At 40.7% G+C, this 22378-nt stretch overlaps 1 protein-coding gene across 2 annotated transcripts in view; it reads right to left on the bottom strand.

Moving 5' to 3' along the window:
* The window catches only part of LOC149067026 (calpain-B-like), a 208893-nt gene that overhangs the window by 10473 nt on the left and 176042 nt on the right, over positions 1-22378 (bottom strand). The window contains exons 16-18 of one of the 2 annotated variants that reach the window (XM_089253047.1): positions 15202-15280; positions 9520-9633; positions 3909-3964 (exon numbers count right to left, since the gene is read on the bottom strand). In XM_089253047.1, coding sequence (XP_089109173.1) covers positions 3909-3964; positions 9520-9633; positions 15202-15280 — 249 coding nt within the window. The remainder of the gene's footprint in view (positions 1-3908; positions 3965-9519; positions 9634-15201; positions 15281-22378) is intronic. The other variant, XM_089253048.1, reaches the window with a different exon arrangement.

The following is a 22378-nucleotide window of genomic DNA, read 5'->3' as shown; positions in this document are numbered from 1 at the left end:
TGCTTGTGGCAGGTGAAAACTAAAGATTACCATAACAAAATTAAGAAAGATGATGGTTATGAGAGATTGGTGTGGAAATAGATCCTCTAGCGAACAGAGACAGTGTTGTTAAAAAATTAAACAGTTTTCGAAGCAATTTCCGAAAGGAATTGAGAAAAAGTAGGTATCTTGATCCATTCTGAGAAAATTATGCCAATCTTTTGGTGCTAATCTCAATTCCTGTAATAACTTAACGTGCGAGTATTGTTGTCTTTTTTTTTAACCAATCTTTGCACCACGTTACCCGTTTTTTTCTTTTTTTTTTTGAGTTGATAACTTTCAGTGCCATAACCAATCCAACTACACCCAAAGCATCATCTGTGGAAATCATACTTGAAAATTCCGAACTTTATAGACTATGAAAACATCCGAACTGATCAAAAGACCGCGAAAAATGAAAATATCCCCACAGATTGCCTAGAACCGGTTCCAGAAGCTTCGCCTGCACAGGTATAACTGAATGGTGTGGATGCATCGAACCGTTTGGCATAACTAAACGTGTGTAGGGCCCTTAAGGAAGGCTGGGATCAACCGATCGATGGAGATTCTCCCGAATGTCCCGTTGAGTTGTTGAAGTCGATGTCAAAGAATTTATCTACTCGATTTTTGACCAGAAATGGGGCCTTGAGAAGTAGGTTGCAACTTGAGCGTGGTGCTTCGTTATGCAGGAAGACGTACGACGTAGATTGTAGATCTGTAGGAATATATTGTTATATCGAACCACTGGAAGAATATATATATATACACTGCCCAAAACAATTAGGGGAGCACATGGTTTTAACAAAATTACGCAAAGCTGTATACCGATAAGTAACATAAAATTAATCATTCATAATTTAAAGCCTAGCAGGAAACGGAAGAAGAAAACTTCATATGCAAATCAAAGTTCATGACGTCAAAAACCAGAAAAAGGAGATAAGGGCAGAAATCGGGATGTTGCAGAAACGTCTGTTTTACTGCCGTAACTGTGAAATTCGATTGCGCAGTATTTTTTTTTTTTTTGAGACAAGGTGACTTGAGGATGTCTCAACAACGTGATTTACCGGAATCCATGGCATGGCGTGTTATAGGCAGACTGGAATCCGGGCAAACACAACGTAGTGTCGCGGACGCTGTTGGAGTCGCCAGAAGTGTTGTTGCAAGGCTGTGGAATCGATTCCAAGAAACAGGAAACGTTAGACGTCGACCAGGACAAGGTCGGCCACACACCACTACAGCAACTGATGACCGGTATATACGGTTAACAGTCCGTCGAATCAGAACAGAGAATGCTACGCAGCTGCAAAGACGGTTGCTCTTGGCAACAGGACGAAGCGTGTCCAGCCAAACAGTACGTAATTGGCTTCATGAGGGAGGGCTCTATGCACGTAGGCCAATGGTCTGCATTCCGTTGACTTCACGCCACCGTGCGGCCCGAAGAAGATGGGCTGCTGAACATCGAGATTGGGAGCAACATGATTGGAGCCAAGTGCTGTTTACAGACGAGTCCCGATTCAGTCTGGAGTGTGACACCCGACGTGTTCTGGTATGGAGGGACAGGGGCACTCGAAATAACCCCGCATTCGTTCGTGAAAGGTCACAGTACAGACTAGCTGGTTGGATGGTATGGGGTGGAATCAGCATAGGCGGACGTACGGACCTGCATATCATTCGGAATGGCACTTTGACGGCCCGAAGGTATGCAGACGAGATACTGCGACCTCATGTCATCCCTTACGCTGGAGCCATTGGAGATTCCTTTGTTTTCCAGGTTGATAATGCCCGACCGCATAGAGCTCGTCTGGTGGAGAACATGCTTGAAGCTGAAACAATACAGCGTATGGAATGGCCAGCGTGCTCTCCTGACCTGAATGCCATCGAGCATGTTTGGGACATGCTCGGACGACGCATTGCTGCGTGACCAAGGCCAACTGTTACTGTCCGAGACTTGCAGATTGCACTTCTTGAGGAGTGGAAAAGTATTCCCCAAAGTCTGATCGATAACCTCATCGCATCCATGGCAAACAGGTGTGCAGCAGTCTTAGCTGTTCGAGGAGACCACACGCCCTCATGCATCATGTCTAAACAGTACTTTTTTTTATCGTTTACATGTAACCAAATTGTTGCCCTAAATTATCTTTTCATGTTTTTTCCATATTTTCAAAGAATTAAAGCTTAATTTCAAATTTTTTTACGTCTTTTTTCTGTATTGCGCATTGATACGCGTGTACTATCCATTGTATGCCAATACGTGGCTGTCTCGCACGGTTTTCTTCACTTTTTTGCTTGCTCCTCTAATTGTTTTGAGCAGTGTAATTATCTATATAGAGGAAGCAAAGAAAGTCAGAAAAGGCACATTAATACCCCATGGAAGGGATGCGTAAAAATAGATGAAATAAAGCCATAAAGTCAATTGCCTGCAGGTGGCAATACAATGGTCAAGAGGTTTCAGTTTTACTGGAAATTGGAACTCTCCAGCTTCAGCTGATAGCGATGGCTATCGACGCCATAGCAATATGTTGGCTTAGATCTGTGAGGAGTTGTATGTAAATAGGTTTCATTGAACGCATTAGTTGTTGAAGTTGATGGACTAAATCAGATTGTTTAATGTCTAGTATTGCTGAGAAGTACTCACCAGAATAACACCGTATCCCACGAAATTTTAAAGAATATCTGAAATGCAATATTCGCTTTTCCCGGGGCTGGAAGGTTAAAGGCAGCACTTTGAAACTTTTAAATATGAAGTTGAAACATGTGGTTGTTGCCGTTGGGACTAAACGCACGATATCTGCTAATTTGATTTATTCGCTTATGCAGTCAAACAATATCCCATTCAAGATATTTTCCCCGTTTAAGTGGTTTTCTTTCCAGAGTCCCGCTTACACTTTCCCGTATCAAAACATTTCCGGTTACAAAGTTTTCCTGTATAACAAATTTTTGTGCGACCCCTCCCCCTGACTTCCTAAGCGATACCCACTACTATTACTTTACCGTTCACGCAACTCGTACACTAAGGAATTTGTAACGGATTGGTAAGTGTCGGAATGGGTGTTCTGAGTCTATGTATGGACACTAACGTATTTATGTTGTCAAAATTGTGCACGTTTCGTATTTTTGTTGTTGTTGCCATCTGTCTTCCATATGTTGAAGTAAAGATGGCGAATGCTTGTTTTTTATTATCGTTTCAATATCGTGTTGTTGGTATGCCTACTCTCTGCGGAGAAACTTTTTTAAATAGGAGACCGGAGAGCATTCACTTCTTCAAGTTAGGAAAACCGCAGAAAACCAACTTCAGCTGACGACCACTGTGCATTAACGGGGTTCAAATCTGAATCCTCACGATGAGTGAGATCCATTGCATACAGTAAATATTTCTACATTTATTTTGTCTACTATGTACTCACATGTGCTTAATTTTTGGTTGTTTCGATTTTTTTTTTTTTGCATAATGTATTAAATATCATTGGCCAAACAAGTCGAAGCCAACAGATTGTTGAACTTTACTATGTACTGTATTTCTTTTATGTGCAAAACCTTTTTTTGCCCAACTAAAAAAAATGGTTGCACAATAAAAATAGCATTGTGCTACATACGAAATTTGTAACTATGCATAATAACGCATCATTCTGCATAGAATGTAGTCCTAAATGTGCCATGTTGATTAATTTTTTATGAGCAAATTTCATATAACAAAATTTTGAGTGCGTAGAATTAACGGGCTGTGTGTTATTTTACGTGAATATCTACTTTTTGAGACACGATTTGTGCAAAGCAGTTTTCAAAAGCTAATCAATCACGTAACCCGTAGCATTGAAATGTATATAGTTCACATGTACACATAGCACAACATATGTACACAGATCTATTAACGCACAAAATATTTTAAATACCTCTTCAAGTGTCAGCGCATTTTCTTTTATCTTCTTTTCCATTGCCACAAACCTTTCTGGAAGATTAAAAAACAGCTATTCCATAAGAAAAAAATCATAGAAAACAAAAATCTTCAATAACGTATTGCATGGCCCGATAGTGGTTATTTTTAATGTTTCTTATAAAAATTTCATATCACCGGCATTTTTTTCTTTAAGAAGAAAACTGCTAGTTCAGCAAGGGAAAAAATAAATTTGCTCATTACTTCAACTAATTACTCAAATATTAAATTGATGTTTTTAGAGATATTATTCAGTTGTCTACTAAGATGAATTTTAATTTGATGAATATTCAACACCTTTTATTTCTTTCTCTCATAGCGCTTCTACAAATACTTTACAATAATTTGATTCATCAAAACGAGGGTCATAGTCAAAACTGTCATTCGGAAGGGAAATTTCTTTCATAGGGTCGGGTATTTCGGGGTAGTGAGAATGAGACGGCTTTTTTTTCAGTCCCAATAATTCATCAAGGAAATGGGCCTTTTCTGGACATTATGCCTAGATGAACTCGAAAAGAATAGTGATCTGGTGTCCGCTGGGTATCGAACACTCAAGAGGTCCTGGATTCGACGGAAAAGGTCCTCTTAAGCAGTGGCGTCGGAGCTGTGGGTGCTCGAGCACCCACGGAAGTTTGTAGAATGGGTCCGAGCACCCACAGAATTGATTCAAAAATCGAAATTTCCTACATGAATCTCAAGATGGGCACCCACAGATTCGAAACGCTTCCGACGCCCTTGCTCTTAAGCCCCGTTTACATGGGAAATAAAATGTCCCGGGAAGTTACTGAAAACAAGAATTTTTGATACAACCAGTTTACATAGCGTTTAGTTTAAGCCGGTATTCGCCCGGTACACGACGTTTGGACGCGGCTTTTTGGATATTTTATTATACACGTGTGTATATACTCATAATTTCATCATTTTATATTCATTTTATTATTCATGTATTTAGAGTAAACATTAAATAAGACGTAATTAATTACAACTATATTTTAGTATTCGTAAATTTATTATTAAAGATCACATTAAATGAATGAGACATAATTAATGATTGTAATTATCCGGCCGATTTTCCAGCGTCTAAACATCCTCGTGTCCAAATAGCTGCGTCCGAACATCCTGCTCCGATATTCGCCCTATTTCTTTCCAGAAGTCTTCATTGGCCACATGGGTTGAACGGAAATGGTTGGTTCAAGATGGCTGACAAAATGATCCAACGGCACTGAGATTCAGCACGGCTATATATGTATATTGTTCTGGATAATGTCTCAACAATCACTCGAGATGGCATAGCACGAAGCAATTTCACGAACAACACAGATTTATTTTACAGAACAGCCGACAAATAAGATCTCGTTTCCCAAACGAAATCGAACAAACTGCTGTTTCAACCGAGGCGGCGCTTCTATAGTGCAAAGAGAAAAGCTGAAATCTACCATATTCTCGTGACCTCTTTACACTTTTTAGCATTATGACATCGCCAAATCGTCACTGTCGTCAGTTTTGCGAAATTTACAGAGAAATATCTTAATGATCATTTACAGGTGAACGATGACATAATACAAGAGGGTAATGAATATTTACATAATTTTCGTAACAATATATTTAATCTCTCTTGTTGTGCTTGCCGCTTTGGTTCAGTGGGCGTGGTCTCTGAGCCACTGTGTGACATCTCACGATCCTGCTACGTTTTCTCGCAGACGACATCACTTCGTATATATTGAGGATTGTTTTAAATATTAGTTGGTTATATATATATATATATATATATATATATATATATATATATATATATATATATATATATATTTTACTTTTTTAAATGAGAGGTTTCTCGTTATAGTGTTACTGGTATTAGTGGGTGGTATTTTTATGTATATTTTTGTGATTATTGTGTAAATCAGTGAGATAAACAAATAAACTGTGTGATTGCAACATGCAAGAACAATTCTTGGATAAATATTCTTATGTATCTCTTCCTAAATATTTATTTATTTGATACAATATTGTTGGCCCTAGGCCTATACAAGAGAATGCGGTTGAATGAGACATAGATATTGTTTGATATTGTGCTTGGTGGATAAACAGTGCCATCGGAGACATGGAGAATAACGGTTGATTGCTTCGAAAGAGTTTTCAAATCTCTCCATGGTGAATGCTAGACATTCAACCATCGAAGAAGTGTTATTAAAGAGCTGAAAGATAGACTTACCCAAATGAATTCCCTGATATATGTCCACAAGCTATCCACATTTATTCTAGGATAAGGACTTTTATCACAGAATTAAAAGCTTGAATAGTGATGAAAAGGACATTTACACCGAACCAAGGTCCTCAGAAATGCAGGGTCGTGTTTCCAGTGGTGTATGTGGTAGCACACTTGTCCGGTTTGTAAGAGTATCTAGGTTCAATTCGCGGCGGAGACTACGTTACTCTTCTTTTCGAGTTCACCTAGGCATAATATCCAGAAAAGGCCTATTTCCTTTGACGGGGGAGGGGGGTATAGAAAAAATACTTAACCATTGACGCACTCGAGGGATCCTTTTTAGAAAATCCAGCGTACTCTACCGGACTTAACCATGTTATTCTTCCATATCACATTCATTTTCTCACATTTCTGGAAGTGGAGACGGAACCCTCAGATCCCCTGCTCTCGCTGTGGCCTTGAATAACACAATATCTTCTATTTTTCATTAATGACACGACTTTCTGATAAGCTGAGATTTTCTTTAATCAAGTATAATGATCAAGAATTTCTCACAATCAAATATATAAATTATATGTATCATTTGAATAACTGTAATAATTGAGGAACTTTATTAATACATAGGTTGATTTTTTTTAGTAGTGGCAAATACTTACTTTTTTGCAGGTACGTAGCATATACATACAAGGTTCCAGGTTTTAGGCCAGAGGTCTTCAACCTTTCTTGTGCCGCGAGCAATGACTATGCCCATCAAATGACACCTTACGGCAACTCTGACATATGTATGCCTAAAATCTGCATGATTGTACTAATTGAATGAAATTTTTGCAAGGTATCCAATTGGATAACTTCAAGTACTCGTCAGTACGAAATAGGGTACGAGCGTTAAGCACTCTTGATGCTCCGGGAAGCGCCATGGTGCTCCCGAGCACAAAGGGTTGAAGATGGCTGTTCTAGGCAAACAGTCTTAAGCGCAAATTAAGCCGCGTATAGCGCTCGCGACACGACGCAGGGCAGCATTCCGTTTAGCATCCAACGGAAACCAGGACTCCGTAAATTGAGACACGAAGCGACGCTTCGCTAATCACGTGTATTCGCGCACTCGTGGTGCTACTGCTGAGCCGCAGATGTGTCCCACGTGCACGATTATTCGTATTCCGCGTAGGTGTTTTTTCCCCTTCCAAAAATAAACTCATATTTCAATGGAGAAGAGAAAGAGTTCGCATTTTCGTATGAAATATTAAGTATCAACGTTATTTAGGGGCCGTTCAAGTATTACGTCATCATCGATGGGGGGGTTTCCGATTGGCTGACTTTTGATGACAAGGGGGGGGGATGGGTTTGGATAATGCTTACGTCATCAACCACCCTTTATGAAAATATGAGTTAGGATTCAGAGGGGCAGAGCTGATGACGAAATTTTGCTGTCGGGGGGGGGGGGTCAAAAATGGCTAAAAAATTTGCTTACGTAATACTTGAACGGCCCCTTACATAAATACAGCATTATCAATTATTTCTTTGATTCCTTTTTTTTCTGAATTTTTAATGAATATAATTTTTTATTATTATTTAGTTTTGACTTTTCATCAGTTCCAAATTTTCATTCATTATGGGATTATTTTAATTTCAGAATTCATTTATTTCGGAATTTTCATTGATAACTGAAAACACATGAACTTTTATTGATTGTGTGATTGTTTCCAGATTTTGAGTTGTCATCAACTGCCATCCAAAATTTTATTAATTTTCAAAAGTTTTTTCCAGAATTTTCATTAATTTTTAATAATCCTGAATTTCGATCGATTTTCAGAAATCCGCTTTTAATTTTTTCAACTAGCCTACGAAATAATTTCCCAAAAATTTTTGAATTATTTATGACATTTCCCCGATGGAGGAATTATTTTCATTAAATCCGAATTTTTATTAATAATTTCACTAATTTTGGTGTTCTCTTACTCTATATTGTGTAATTCATTCTAAAATTTTGAATTTTCGCAAATTCTATAAATTTTCATTAATTTTCATGAATCCTGAATTTGTATTAATTTTTATCCATCCTGAATTTGAGTAAATTTTTATTCATCTTCAATTTTCATTCATTTATGTAAATCCATCTTTTTTTTTTTTTTTAAATCACGGAATAACCTTTACTTATGAATTTTCAGTAATTTCAATTTCCTCGAATGATGATCGAGGAACAATTTTTCAGAAAATTTGAATTTTAATAGTTTTGGAATTATTCATTAATTTCGAATTGTCATCCATCCGTATTTTTCATTATTTTTTTTCACGTTTATTTGCATTGTAATAAATATATTTTTCAGTATTCTGATACTTTCTATTTTAATTTTTTTTGCAATGTGCAATCATGTCTTTATTTTAATGCCAACTTTTTTCCTCACCAATAATATAATATCTAGGCTCAGGGAGCCTCCAAAATGCCAAGTTTCCGAACCCCTCGAAATCGTGTTTCCGAAAACGCTCGTGCACTCTGGGGCCTGCTTCCAGAGTTCACGAAAAGAAACTGCGTTCCAATACGCCCCAATCAAACTATTACTTGGTACGCGACGCAGGGTAAGACGCAGGTATCTTTTACTTTAATTATCTTACCCTGCTTCGCGTACCAAGTAATCGTGGGACTGGGGCTATATGTGCTATAGCCACTAGAATAGGGTCAAGTCGCCTTAATATGCGCATTCCCTCGCTACGCGTGGAGCGTGTTGACGTCATCGCACTCGGGCTCGGTCCACTCGCGAACGCTGCACGCGGCTCAATTTGCGCCTAACCTTACAGGCCTTTGATGTAGTCGCCAACGTTGAGGCGAGTATACACTAGCGCGCCGATCTTGCAACGCATTACCCCCATGCAGTGGTTCTAATCCGCTCCTGCGTACACAAACGTCCTTTGTGTTCCTTTCTTTCTTTTGTGGCCTGGTGACACTGTTGTGCAATGTGTATTCTGACTTATAGCATTCAATTTTTAACCAGCTCTGTGTTCTGCGACGGTTCGTTCACAAGTGCTCTGTTCCTGTTATTATAGCGCATGCTCATAGAAAGGGAGGGCGAGTTCATTTGCTCTTAGGCCGGAATTACACTATAAAAGTTTGGTAAAAGTACTTTTATAAAACTTGTTACCAATAATATCATCGGTGTTATATCATTTTTCAAGTTTTATAAAAGGAGTTTTATCAAACTTTTATAGTCTAATCCCGGCCTTAGGGACGGTAGGCATTTAAATTACCAGTGGTATAAAAAACATTGCCTTTGCCTCTGTTTCATGGCGTCGCACAGCATTGCTGTCACAATTAAAAAATCGAACTCTGTATATTACGGCAAATAATAAAAAAGATAGATGATTAACTAACCATGAGCGAGGTACAGCTTGACTAGGATCATCAAGAAAGCTTCGGCAGTAATAATGCTGTCTTTTGAAAATCTCAAAACCAGACATTCCAGAACCTTATTACTAACAGATAATCCTATAAAGGTCAAATGATTAGTATTAGTTTCTATAATAAATTATGCACATTATATGCGATATTTCACGGAAAATGTCCGGAAGGAATGAAATTAAAATGAGACGAGAACAAAAAGAGAGAAATTTATCAGAGATGTACCGTATGATAAAGATTATGGGGAAATATAAATATTGAAATTTTTATATGGTCCCCCCCCCAATCAAGAAAGATATCAATCACGCTAAAATTTGCACCTTTCTTTGTGGTACTAAGCAAAAATTTATTTCGTAATAATATTCATCTAAAGATATATGCGAATGAGTCACCACTTTTTATGCGCTGAAAGACGTGAGACTGAAAAAAATTTCGCTTTCAAAAAAAGGGGAAAATTGTTGAAACGAAAATTAGACTACAGTATTTTTCTCATACTTTTTTTGGGAGGTTCCGCTACCATACCTTAATAACCTTTGCTTCTAAAGCCTTGTGCAGTGAAAGCTGTATAAAATGGAACGTCAAGAGACACATTTATTTTTAGTGTTCCTTATAATTTCTCTCACAAGCATTCGAGATGTCAAAGCATGAAGCGATTTCAAGGACAAAACAGATTTATTTTACTGAACAGTTATGTACAACGTATTCACAAGCAGCAATTTGACAATACACGCAAAACAGAGGGCCTCTTGAAAGTGGCTTCTCTAAACGCCAAGGGATCTGGAATTCTTAAAAACACAACAAACTACTCTTTAGTTCTGCTGTAGCAGCGCTTTTGTACTGATAGAGAATCCGAGAATTTTCCTGTCGGGAAGTTCCTGGAAAGATCTTTTGGAATCATGACATCGCCGAATCAAAGGAGCTGTCGCTAAATTCACCAAGTTTTGTCAGTTAGGCGAGATTTACAAAGAAATGCGTTTAATGACTATTTACGGGTGTAAGATGACAATGAATAATGAATAATGACTATTTACATAATTTTCGTAACATTGCCCCTCTTATGAATTATTCGTCCCGGCAATTCAGTTCTCAAGGTGGCGGGTCGCACTTTGTCGCTCACTATGGTAAGGAGTTAGCCTGTTGAAGCAGACTACCTTGCACTTCGATGATTGAGTCTTTTGAATCCGAATTACAACATCGTAGTTTCTTCTCAACTCTGAACGGTCTTTCTCAGGATGGCTGGTCGTTCCCAGGCACAGTTCTTTCCGTCACTTTGAGTTCCAGAGCCACACGAGGTCTCCTTTGAAGTCGTGAGACGTGGCCTTCGCATCGAAGCGGTTCTTCATCATCTGCAGTCTATGTTATTCCTGTCTCTGGAGATTCTATGCGCATACTCTATGTGCTCCTGGAGTCCCTCGACGTATGACCATCGTGGGTTCTTGGTAATGGTCCCAGGATGTTCAGGGCGATTCTCTCGAACGGCCCATGCGACTTTTCCACATCGGTCCTGAACTTGTCCCAATATAATCATGTTCACGGAATTTCCGTAGCGTCTTGGCTATGCCGGTCGGGCTTCTGTTGAAAACTTCTTTCAATCAGTCTCACCGACTACCATTTGAGATATAGCTAACCATCTCTCATATCCAAGGAGTCCCATACCACCCAGTATCTTTTGGTCGTCGGACTGCAACGTCTGGTCTTGCCACGTTGGTCTTCGTCCTGGTGTATTCCTTCAAGTCCATTATTGGTCGTATGTCAGGATCTTCTAGTTGGGCTTTCCGGATGTTCTCGTCGTTCCAAAGATCGTCACTTGAGACTTGAGATGTTATCTACCTCATTATAGGTTTCACGGGTCCGTACTTCTTTTCAGCCATGAGACAATGACGACAGTTCTGCAGACACGGTCTTCTCGACAGGGCGCCAGCATTTCTATACGATGCTCCCTAACGATGCTGGATCTTCATGTCGTACTCCTACAGCCGTTGTATCCATCAAGCCACTTGACTCTTGGGAGTTCTTGAAGTTCAACAACCAGCTCCATGAGGCGTGGTCCGTGAGAAGGAGAAATTTCCGACTGTAGAGGTAGTGATGAAAATGTTCGACGGCTTTGACGATTGAGAGTAGGTCCTTCCTCGTAAAGCAATAATTTCTCTCTGACTTGGACTAACTTTCGCTGAAGTAGGCAATGCCGTGTTCTTTGCCTTCCAGTTCTTGCTATAGAACAGCTCCGATCCCGTCGTAACTCGCGTCGTGTAGAGGATGAATTCCTTCTCTGCTCGTGGAAACGCCAATATTGGAAACGACGTTAGTGCTTGTTCCAGTCACGTAAAGGCCCTTTTGCACTCGTCAGTCCACAAGAATTTTTTGCTTAGCTTCAGTGAGTCTGGAGAGGTCTCGCTATTTTAAAGAAGCCTTGGACAAATTTCCGGTAACAGCTGTAGAGTCTTAGGAAGCTCCGGAGCTCGTGCGCATTCTCTGGTTGCTTCCAGTCTTCCACGACCCGTCCGTATTCTTTCTCGAGAGATGATGTGTCCAAGTAGGTGACTTCGTATCTAAGCAGATGACACTTTGTCGAGCTGAATTTCAAATTGGCATCTCTCAGCTTCTGGAGGAGTTTGCTCAAATTCTCTAGATGTTCCGAGAATGTCCTTCCAACTATTATGTCGTCCAAGTACACATGACACCGTTCGTAAGATTGTCCATGTAAAACGGTCACCACCAGCCGTTCGAAAGTAAACCTGGAGCGTTGCAAAATCCGAACGCATCACTAAAATTACCACTGTCTTTGTCCGGTCGTGAAAGCTCGTCTATTCTCGATCGTCCCAATGATACTTGCCAATATCCACTCTTCAGGTCCAATGTACAAAACCGTTGATGTCCGGAAAGCGTGCCAAGAGTGTCGTCCATCTTTGGCAGCGGATAACTGTCTTTCTTGGTGACAGCGTTCAATCTCCTATAGTAGACACGGAATCGTGTGAGACGTCCTTCTTCCTCACCTGCACTATCGGTGACGTCCATGGGCTCAGTGACGGCTCGAATGATGTTCACTCGCATTTTCTCTAGCAGTTTACTAACTTCTTGCTTGGCAAATGGGTTTTTTAGGATGTTGTTTAATTGGTGGCTCCGGTGTCGATGTGATGTTGCGTCAAGCTGGGTTGGCCAACATCAGCTGATGACGTGAAGAAGACATCTCGGAGTTTCTCGATAGTTGACTCCTATCAGATTCTGTAACAAACTTCTAGAATCTTCTGGTTGGCTTCCAGACGAATCACGAACCACACATATGACGGGAGCACACGTAGCGATCTCTTCACCCTTTCGAACCTCTTTCGGCTTGTCGTTGCTATTTACTAATCTGACAGGGACGATGTCCTTCGATGAATCCACCAGAGCGGCGGCAATCAGCAGGCCATTCTTGTTTTCGCTAGGATTCCAGTCCGAGCTTGGAGACGTCCTTGGCCGTCTCAGCTGTGCCGAGGATGATGTTCTCTGTTCTTAGAGGAATCGTGAAGTCCCGGGCAGCCAATATCTTTCGGGAAAGGATCTCTTCATTGTCACATCTTAATAAGGCCGACGTGCTCTTTTGGCGTGAGCAGCTGGTTATTTTTCAAGTCCAGGGAGACGTCATATTTTCGCAAAAAGTTCAGTCCAATAAGGCACGGATCTTGAATGTCCACCACAAAGACTGTGTGACGGTAGGGGACCGCAGCGAATTTCACTGAGACCTCTACTTTCCCGTGTACAGTCATTTTGCCCCCGGTGACGGTCTGTAGAGTCAGTGAAGATGCCACGTAAAGAAGTCGTTGTCGCAATTGGTGAGCCAAATCGGCCAGGGCCAGGGTCGTCTTAACAGCATCATGGGCCCCCGGGCTAAGTGATTTTTCTGAGACTACCTGGCCAATTCTCAAAAAATTCAACTAATTCTCGTTTTTCTGTGGCACCTCTTCTCTTGAGAGTCCCAAGCCATGCCCGGGTGGGCCCATGCGTTAAGATGGCGCTGGTCAGGACGATGCTCACTTAGCTCCTGTGTCGATGACCATGCTGCACGTGAGTTCGTCAATTTCATCTTCGACATACATTCGCGCAGCTGTGATTTATGGTAGCAGCACATCTAGTAGCAGGGCCAATTGCATTCCCAATTGCTACTAGATGTGGGGGCCATGACTAGCTTACTGGAAGGGGGGGGGGAGTAGGGTTTTTCCATTAAAATTTAGTAAATGCTCGTTGAACATATGATGAAAATGATGACTTCCAGAGGGGTCGGAGTCAGAAGTGTTTCGAACCTGTGGGTGCTCGTCTTTAGTTTTATATGAGAAATTTTGATTTCTGAATCAATTCTAGCTGTCCTCTAATCCTAAAACAGATTTATCTGTTTCCATCCAAAACAGATTGGGAATGCATTGGCGCTGCTGCTAGATGTGGGGGCCATGACTAGCTTACTGGAAGAGGGGGAGTAGGGTTTTTCCTTTAAAAAACGAAAAATGACCCCCCTCCCCTTCGAGAAAATCCTGTGCATGCATTCCTATGCAAAAAAGCAGCTTTTATTTTACTTACAGAAAAATTTAAGCATATTTTTTTTCATAAGTGCTCACAATGCAATCAGTGTTCACAGTATTCATATAATTTTCTCAATCTTTTCCATTGTCAAAAAATTTTAAAAGTGAAAAAATATCGTGAAATGCCAAATATGAACCAAAACTCAAAAAAAAAAAATCCTAACGGTGAAAAACAAAAGTCAGTCATCAACATCCCCGGTCCAGGTTATCACCATACTTTTTTTCAAACAAAAATCGCTCATAAAACATGGTACACTGGTAATTTGTTTCCCTATTTTTTTTGCCACCTCGTTTGGCAAATTGCCCATTTTGCCAAAATAATAATTGAAAAAAAAATTGGAGCAAATGTTTCAATTGTGAGAGAAATTCAAACTGTGAATTGATTTGATGAAATAATTTGCGAAGAAACTAATTTTTAATGCATTACATGTGGCTGGGAACGCATCAAATAAAGATCAACAGCAAATAGGTAGATATGTCTCTAGATGTATGTCGCCTAGAAGTATCCTGGTAACGTGTAGGCTTCAGATACGGCATTCATGTTGCAAGGGGTTGTATAGTTGTTAAAAAAAAAATAGACAAACTTTTTGTATTTGCTAATCCTATCCTAAAAAAACAAAATTATATAGAATGCTGTTGCCATATCTCTCCTGAGGCCACAAAAAAAATCCATGTTTTAAAGTGCATTAGTCACTCAGGTATTTGAATTCGAAAATCGCTAAAAATATGGGGAAAGAATCACATGTACACTCACGGACAAGCAACTCTTCTTTCCCCTCATTTTCAGCGATTTTCGAATATCTCACTTAGTGGAATTTTGAAACGTGGAATTTTTTATTGTTGGTCTCAGGAAAGACAGGGCAACAATTTTTTAATTAGGATTTTTTAAGATCGAGTGACCAAATAAAAAGTTGATTTTTTTATTTTAATAACTATAAATTCTTGCAATAGGAATGACTTAGCTGAATTGGATAAATTTTCTGATTCGAAGTATGCCTCTCGGACCAACGGTTCGCTAGTACTTTGCGGCAAAGGGACTTCAGCGCTCACACTGTGTAATAAGTACAGCAAATTGGAAAAAAAACAAACAAAAAAAACATACCAGCTTCCCAAAGAAGTTTTCTCAAGTTGAAGCTACTGGTTTTATTTCTGTTTCCAGCATCAAACTTCAAAAACACGGCCTGCAACAAAATTTTATTTGACCTACATATAACATGACATATAATACATATAACATGATACACTATCTACCAATAAGTATTTGGACACCTATGCAAATGACGATATCTGCGGTCCTGAGATACGTCACGCCCTCCGCCGGTATATATCGTGTAGGAAACAACATCGGCATTAGTCGCATGCAAATATACAAATACAAATGCAACGCCACAACAGGCAAATTGCCCAACGAGGTGGCTGACTTAAGAACATCATGGATCCCCGAGCCATTTTTTTGGAGGCCCTACCTACTACTGCTACACCACACATGCACCCCCCCCCGCGGAAACCCCCAACGAACCCCCAATGAATCGGTACATGCGGGAATGTGCGTGTACGTGTAGTGCAACCTGACGTAAAGTTTGTTTCTGTGCAATGCTTGTTATGTGTAGTGCTGTCATCTGCCCCCAGTTTTTCTAACTATGAGTGAAGTGTTATGGTTCAATGATTTACCGTTGTAGGACTGTTGCTCTCTGTGGCGAGACTTTTTAACGGGGAGATCGGCTCGCATTTGCGCCTTGAAGTTGGGAACCACAGAAAACCAACTTCAGCCGACCACCACTGTGGGGTTCGAACCCGGATCCTCGCATCACGAGTCCGGCACTATAACCACTCGACCACCACATCTTGCCGAACTGCGCGGCATCTTGCCGCGCAGTTCGGAGCTCTCTGATTTCGAGAAAGGTATAATTATCGGGTATCACAAAAATGACCGATCCTTAAGGGACATATCTAGCGAGCTGAAGTACCCAAAATCGACAGTGGCCTATGTGATTAAGAAGTGGAAGGTGAGCTGTGATTGTCGGAATTTGCCCCGAGTCGGCAGACCAACGAAACTGGGAGATAGAGACCGACGGGTGCCGTCCAGAGAAATTCGGATGAACCGCACCCAACCGATGGCCCTCATCCGCGAGGAGTTTCAACAGGCATCCGGGAGTATTGTTTCAATGAATACCATCCGTAAGGAAGCACATCTGATTGGTTTTCATGGTCGTGCTGCTGTCCATAAGCCTTTGATCACAAAGTCCAACCGCGTTGCTCGGTTAATGTGGTGCAAAGCACATCGAAATTGGACCGTAGATCAGGGGAAACGGGTTCTTTGGAGCGACGAATCAAGGTTCACCCTCTACCGTTCGGATGGCAGGGTCTGGCGTCTGCCTGGAGAACGTCTCCTGCCAGAATGCATTGTGCCAACAGTCAAGTTCGGCGGAGGTGGAATTATGGTCTGGGGGTGTTTCTCCTGGTATGGACCGGGACCCTTGGTCCCCATTCATGGTAAGCTCAACGCCGATGCCTACTGCACTATTTTGGATGACAATGTGCTTCCTACGTTGTGGCAGTTTTACGGGGTGGACCCCTGTTACTTCCAGGACGACAATGCTAGCTGTCATACTGCGAGGTTAACCAAGGCTTGGTATGGTGCCAATGGGGTTCATCGAATGCACTGGCCTGCCCAGAGCCCAGACCTGACCCCTATCGAGAACCTCTGGGACGAGTTGGATCGCCGAATTAAGGGGTGCCCTACCCGTCCAAAATCGGTGAAGGAACTGACATGTCTTCTCCAAGCCGAGTGGCATACTTTCCCTGTTCATACTGCCTGTCCGGGGCATACTTTCCAGCCGAATGAAAAAACCATTCCCTTCAGGTCGGCTGTGCAATCATAACTGAACGTGTGTACTGTGTAGGCATCTGGTGACAAGGCCAGCAATGTGAGCTTTTGCCTGAGTTAGGTCTGGCTGTCCGTGTTCGGCTTCGTTCAACGCACGCGAGCTCTAATGGCCCTACACAGTACTTACGTTCAGTTATGATTGCACAGCCGACCTGAAGGGAATGGTTTTTGGAAAGCTGAACATCATTATTTACCGCGAGAAATGAGTGACCATACGCCCCGTTTTTGAAGTAGGTCCCCCCCCCCCCCAGAATTATTTTATCATTCTCAATATAATGCCAGATGACTTAATCCTTGAAACAGCACTTATTTTTGTAAAGCATCATCACTTACCCTGTAAAGATGATATATAACGAGGTTATTTTTATTAAGGAACTTTTTTTTCAAAGTTATTTCTGGTACTTCAATGACGAGAAGTGAGAAGCCGAATTTTCCTTTTGACTATTCTGGAAGAAATTCTGGCGAGGGAACCAAAATGCACTCTTGCCCCCTTGTGATAGAGTATAGGGGCGTCGCTTGGCTATGCGACCCGTTGTGGCCGCCGCTCAAGAGGGGTGATAAATCTGAGGTGAATGGGTAAAGAAAAGTTCCACATTGACCGAAAAAAAGAAAACGTTTTTTTGTCTGCTCTCATGTAGTCGTACATGCATCTCACGGTTTACGGAAAATTCACCGCCAACAATTCACCGACAACAATTCACCGCCATGCAATTCCCCGCTAGGAAAATTCACCGACCAACAATTCACCGCCATGCAATTCACCGCTAGGAAAATTCACCGACTAACAATTCACCGCCATGCAATTCACCGACGACAGTTCGATGCGAGTCAGTTAGCGAGGGAATGAGCGATTGAGTTACTGAGTGAGTGAGTGACTGAGTGAGTAAGTGATTCAGTGAGCGAGTGGGTTACTGATTCAATGAGCGAGTAAGTCAGTCCGTGAGTGAGTGGGCGAGCTGCTAAGTGAGTGAGCGATCTAGTGAGTGAGTGATCTATTGAGTGAGTAAGTGCCATGTCCTAAAGATATGGCGGAAAGTTTAAATAATGACTTTATGAGAAGAAATTCAGATGATACGGATTCGGGTTGCTGTATTTTTGAAATATATGACATCCATATTTATTGTGGGCATCTTTTTCTCAGCCACCTCGCTGGGCATTTTGCCTGTTGTGGCCTTATATTTGTATAAATTACAAATTGCTGTTGCCCAATACAAGATAGTATATTCAACAAAATTCCATTAACTCTGTTTTACTCAGAAACTTCTAATGAAATGTTAAAAGGGATAATAACAGAACTAAAAGATAATAAAGTAAGTGGATACGCGATGAATTAACTTCCTAAAAATGCTTAAAATCATCTCCTGTTATCACTTTGATGTTATAAAAAACATCGCTGATCATCAGTAACCAATGGATTTTTTTTATGATGAACTAGCTGTTACCCGTGATTTCACGTGATGAACTTTCAGGAATCCCGCCTTAGTGCGTATCTAGTATATGTACTCTATATTTACTATATACGTATATATATATACTTCCTATGCAACGGAAATTAGTGACGACTTTTTTATTACGGGAGTCGGTGACGTTTTTTGAGTGATGGAAATCTGTTACGTTTTTGTGTTACGGAAGTCGGTTACGATTTTAGGATCAAGTTTTCATTTAACTCTTGCATATATCGGGACCCATTTGACACATCGGGACCAAGTAATGTGCATGTACCCAGAGTTTCCCACATCCTACAGCAGGTCCCCTAAGCTGAAATAGATGGCGGGCCCCCAAACAAGCTTTTTCACGGGCCCCTCTGTGCTTAATTTATAGTGTGAAAATATCAAAAAGCGATAAGAAACGTTCCGGCCGCTGTCAGCCCTGCCCTCGTGGGGGTCACGCCGAGAGATATGTATACGTAAAATATACATATATCACCAGTGCTCCCAACATACAGGGTCGGGGTACCCGGGGGATTGCACATATACCTTCATGGGGAAATTAAAAGGTTTCATTTCCAGGGGTCCTTGCGATAGTGGAAGCCCAAGGTATATCCAGTCTGGGACCCCATAAAATTTGCGAATTCGGTCAAGGGTAAATTCTTTAATCTCTGCGCAGAGTCCCGGTATTTCTTTCTCCTAATCAATGTGATGGTTTTGTCCACTTACAATTTGCTCCATCCGAACTTCATTCAAACTCTGTTCTCTTTTTATGGCACCGATGAACTTCCATGTATCTGGGTGGTGAGCAGATAATTGCTGTTGGAACGCTCGATGCCATCCTTCTGAAGAATTGTTGGTATGAGGGAAACCGTTACGCGTTCCTTGAAAGCAGTTCCAAATGTCGATGTCAAAGCGCGGCTGACGACAACCACCACGACGAAGAGGACGCCCGATCCAAGTGTCTTCAAATCTACACTTCATCATAAATACGTTTTCGGAACAATCGGACTTTTTAATCATTTGTGACACTACTAGGTTAAAAACTAACTAACTAACCAATTCACTCACTCCCTCACTCACTTACTGACCATTCACTCACTCCCTCACTCACTAACCAATTTACTCGCTCGCTCAATCACTTACTCACTCGGTCACTCAGTCACTACTGGGTCACTCACTCACCCGCTCAATCACTGACTCGATCAATCACTTACTCACTCGGTCACTCAGTCACTACTGGGTCACTCACTCACCCGCTCAATCACTGACTCGATCAATCACTTACTCACTCGGTCACTCAGTCACTACTGGATCACTCACTCACCCGCTCAATCACTTACTCACTCGGTCACTCAGTCACTCACTGGGTCACTCACTCACTCGGTCACTCAATCACTGACTCGGTCACTCAGTAACTCAATCGCTCACTCCCTCGCATTGAACTGTTGTCGGTGAATTGCTAGTCGATGAATTTTCCTAGTGGTGAATTGCATGGCGGTGAATTGCGGGTCGGTGAATTTTCCTAGCGGTGAATTGCATGGCGGTGAATTGTGGGTCGGTGAATTTTCCGGCGGTGAATTGTTGTCGGTGAATTGCTGGCGGTGAATTTTCCGGACACGGCATCTCACGTAGTCGCTCACTTGGTCATTCATACGGTCATTCACTTGATCACTCATACGGTCACTCACTTGATCACTCATACGGCCACTCACTTGATCACTCATACGGTCACTCACTTGATCACTCACTTAATGATTCATACGATCACTTACTTTGTCACTCACTTTGTTACTCCTGCAGTCATTTCTACGGTCAGGGCAGGTGAAATGCCAATCGGTATAAATGTCTACCGATATAAAATAACTTACTTGATCATTCATGCGGTCACTCATACAATCATTAATATGTTCATTATACGGTCACTCATGCCATTGCTCATGCGGTCAGGGCACGTGAAATGTCAGGAAGTATATGTTCAACTCACTTGATCACTCACTTGGTCAGGGCAGGCAAAGTGTCACAAGTAGATGTCCAACTCACTTTATCACTCATAGGGTCACTTGGTCATTCTTACCATCAATCATCTGTTCACACATACGGTCATTCGTACCATCACTCATACGGTCAGGGCAGGTGAAATATGAAGGGAGTAAATTTCCAGTTACTTGATCACTCACACGATCAGGGCAGTCAAAATACCATCGGGGGCTAAATGTCCAACTTACTTGATCATTCATACGGTCACTCACACCATCATTCACATGTTTACTCGTACTGTCATTCATACGGTCAGCGCAGGTTAATTGTCACGGATAAATAAATGCCCAGCTCACTTGGTTACTGATACGGTCACTCACTTGGTCACTTGTACCATCATTCATATGTTCTCTCATACGGTCAGGGCAGGCGAAATGTCAGGGGTGGGGGTAAATGTCCACTCAATTGGTCACTCACCGCGTCGCTCATATGTTCAGGGCAGGCAAAATGTTCGGGGCGAAATGTCAGGGGTGAAATTTCCGGGGGACAAATATACCGGGGCGAAATTTCCTGGTGTCAAATGTCAGGGGCGAAATTTCCGGGGGTCAAATGTAACGGGGACGAAACGTGCTAGGGGCGAGATGTCGGGGGCAAAGATTCCGCGAACCATATAGTTTAGGATGTTTTGAAATTAATTCGGGAATTATTTCTTTATTATATATAATTATTATTTCTTTCATTACTTCTGGAGTAATTGCTTTAATTAATTCTGGATTTGTTTCTTTCATTAATGCTGGAATTATTTCTTTTACTAATGCTGGAATTATTTTTTTCATTAATTTTGGAATTATATCTCATTAATTCTGGAATTATCACTTTTTCATTAATGCTCTGAAATTATTTCTTTCATTAATTCTAGAATTTTTCTTTCATTAATTCTAGAATTTTTCTTTCATTGATTTTGGAACTATCTTTCACTTTAATTCTGGAATTATCACTTTCATTAATTTTGGAATTATCACTTCATTAATGCTGAAATTACTTCTTTCATCGATTTTGGAATTATCTGTTTCATTAAAACTAGAATTTTTCTTTCATTTATTCTGGAATCATCTTTCATTAATTCCGAATTATCTTTCATTAATACCGAATTATCTTTCATTAATGCTGGAATTATCACTTTCATTTATTTTGGAACTAAAATTATCTCTCATTAATTCTGGAATTATCACTTCCATTTATTTTGGAACCAAAATTATCTCTCATTAATTCTGGAATTATCACTTTCATTTATTTTGGAACTTAAATTATCCCTCATTAATTCTGGAATGATCAATTTCATCAATGCTGAAACATCTCTTTCATTAATTTTGGAATTATCACTTTCATTTATTTTGGAACTTAAATTATCCCTCATCAATGCTGAAAGCACCTCTTTCATTAATTTTGGAATTATCTTTCATTAATGCTAAAATTATCTTTGGTTAAAATTTCGAAATTTTTTTAAGTTATTAATCCTGTTTTTGCTTCAAAAAATGCTGCGGAATTTAATTTATATGGGCCCATAATTAATTTCAAAACATCCTAAACTATATGGATTGATGCAAGTGGATAATACGGAGACATTAATTTTCATTTTCGTGCTTGAGAAGATATAAATCAAAAGTTGAAATTAATGTTATTGCATGGATATCCACCTCAAAAATGGGTATGGCTAATTATTTTATATTTAATTTAAGCGAACTCAATATTTCAAAAATCGAGAATTCAATTCAATTTTTAAAATTATTGATGTGGCGGAAAATCCTACTAAATTTCCGCATTTCCATGATAAAATCGGCAATTTTAACATTGATCTCTATGGGGGATCGTGTTTGTTTGCACCGAGTCAGTGATCTTCCGACGAAAGATGTTGGGGGACACCTTTCTCAGCACTGCCAAGGCGGAGACCGCTGACGTCATGCTCCCTCCAGCAATATAAGCCA

This window comes from Pholcus phalangioides, unplaced genomic scaffold, assembly GCF_987345545.1.
Source record: "Pholcus phalangioides strain wild (caught in Gottingen) unplaced genomic scaffold, Ppha-v1.0 ptg000031l_1, whole genome shotgun sequence".
Lineage (NCBI taxonomy): Eukaryota > Metazoa > Arthropoda > Arachnida > Araneae > Pholcidae > Pholcus > Pholcus phalangioides.
This window is presented reverse-complemented; position numbering and strand designations above follow the sequence as displayed.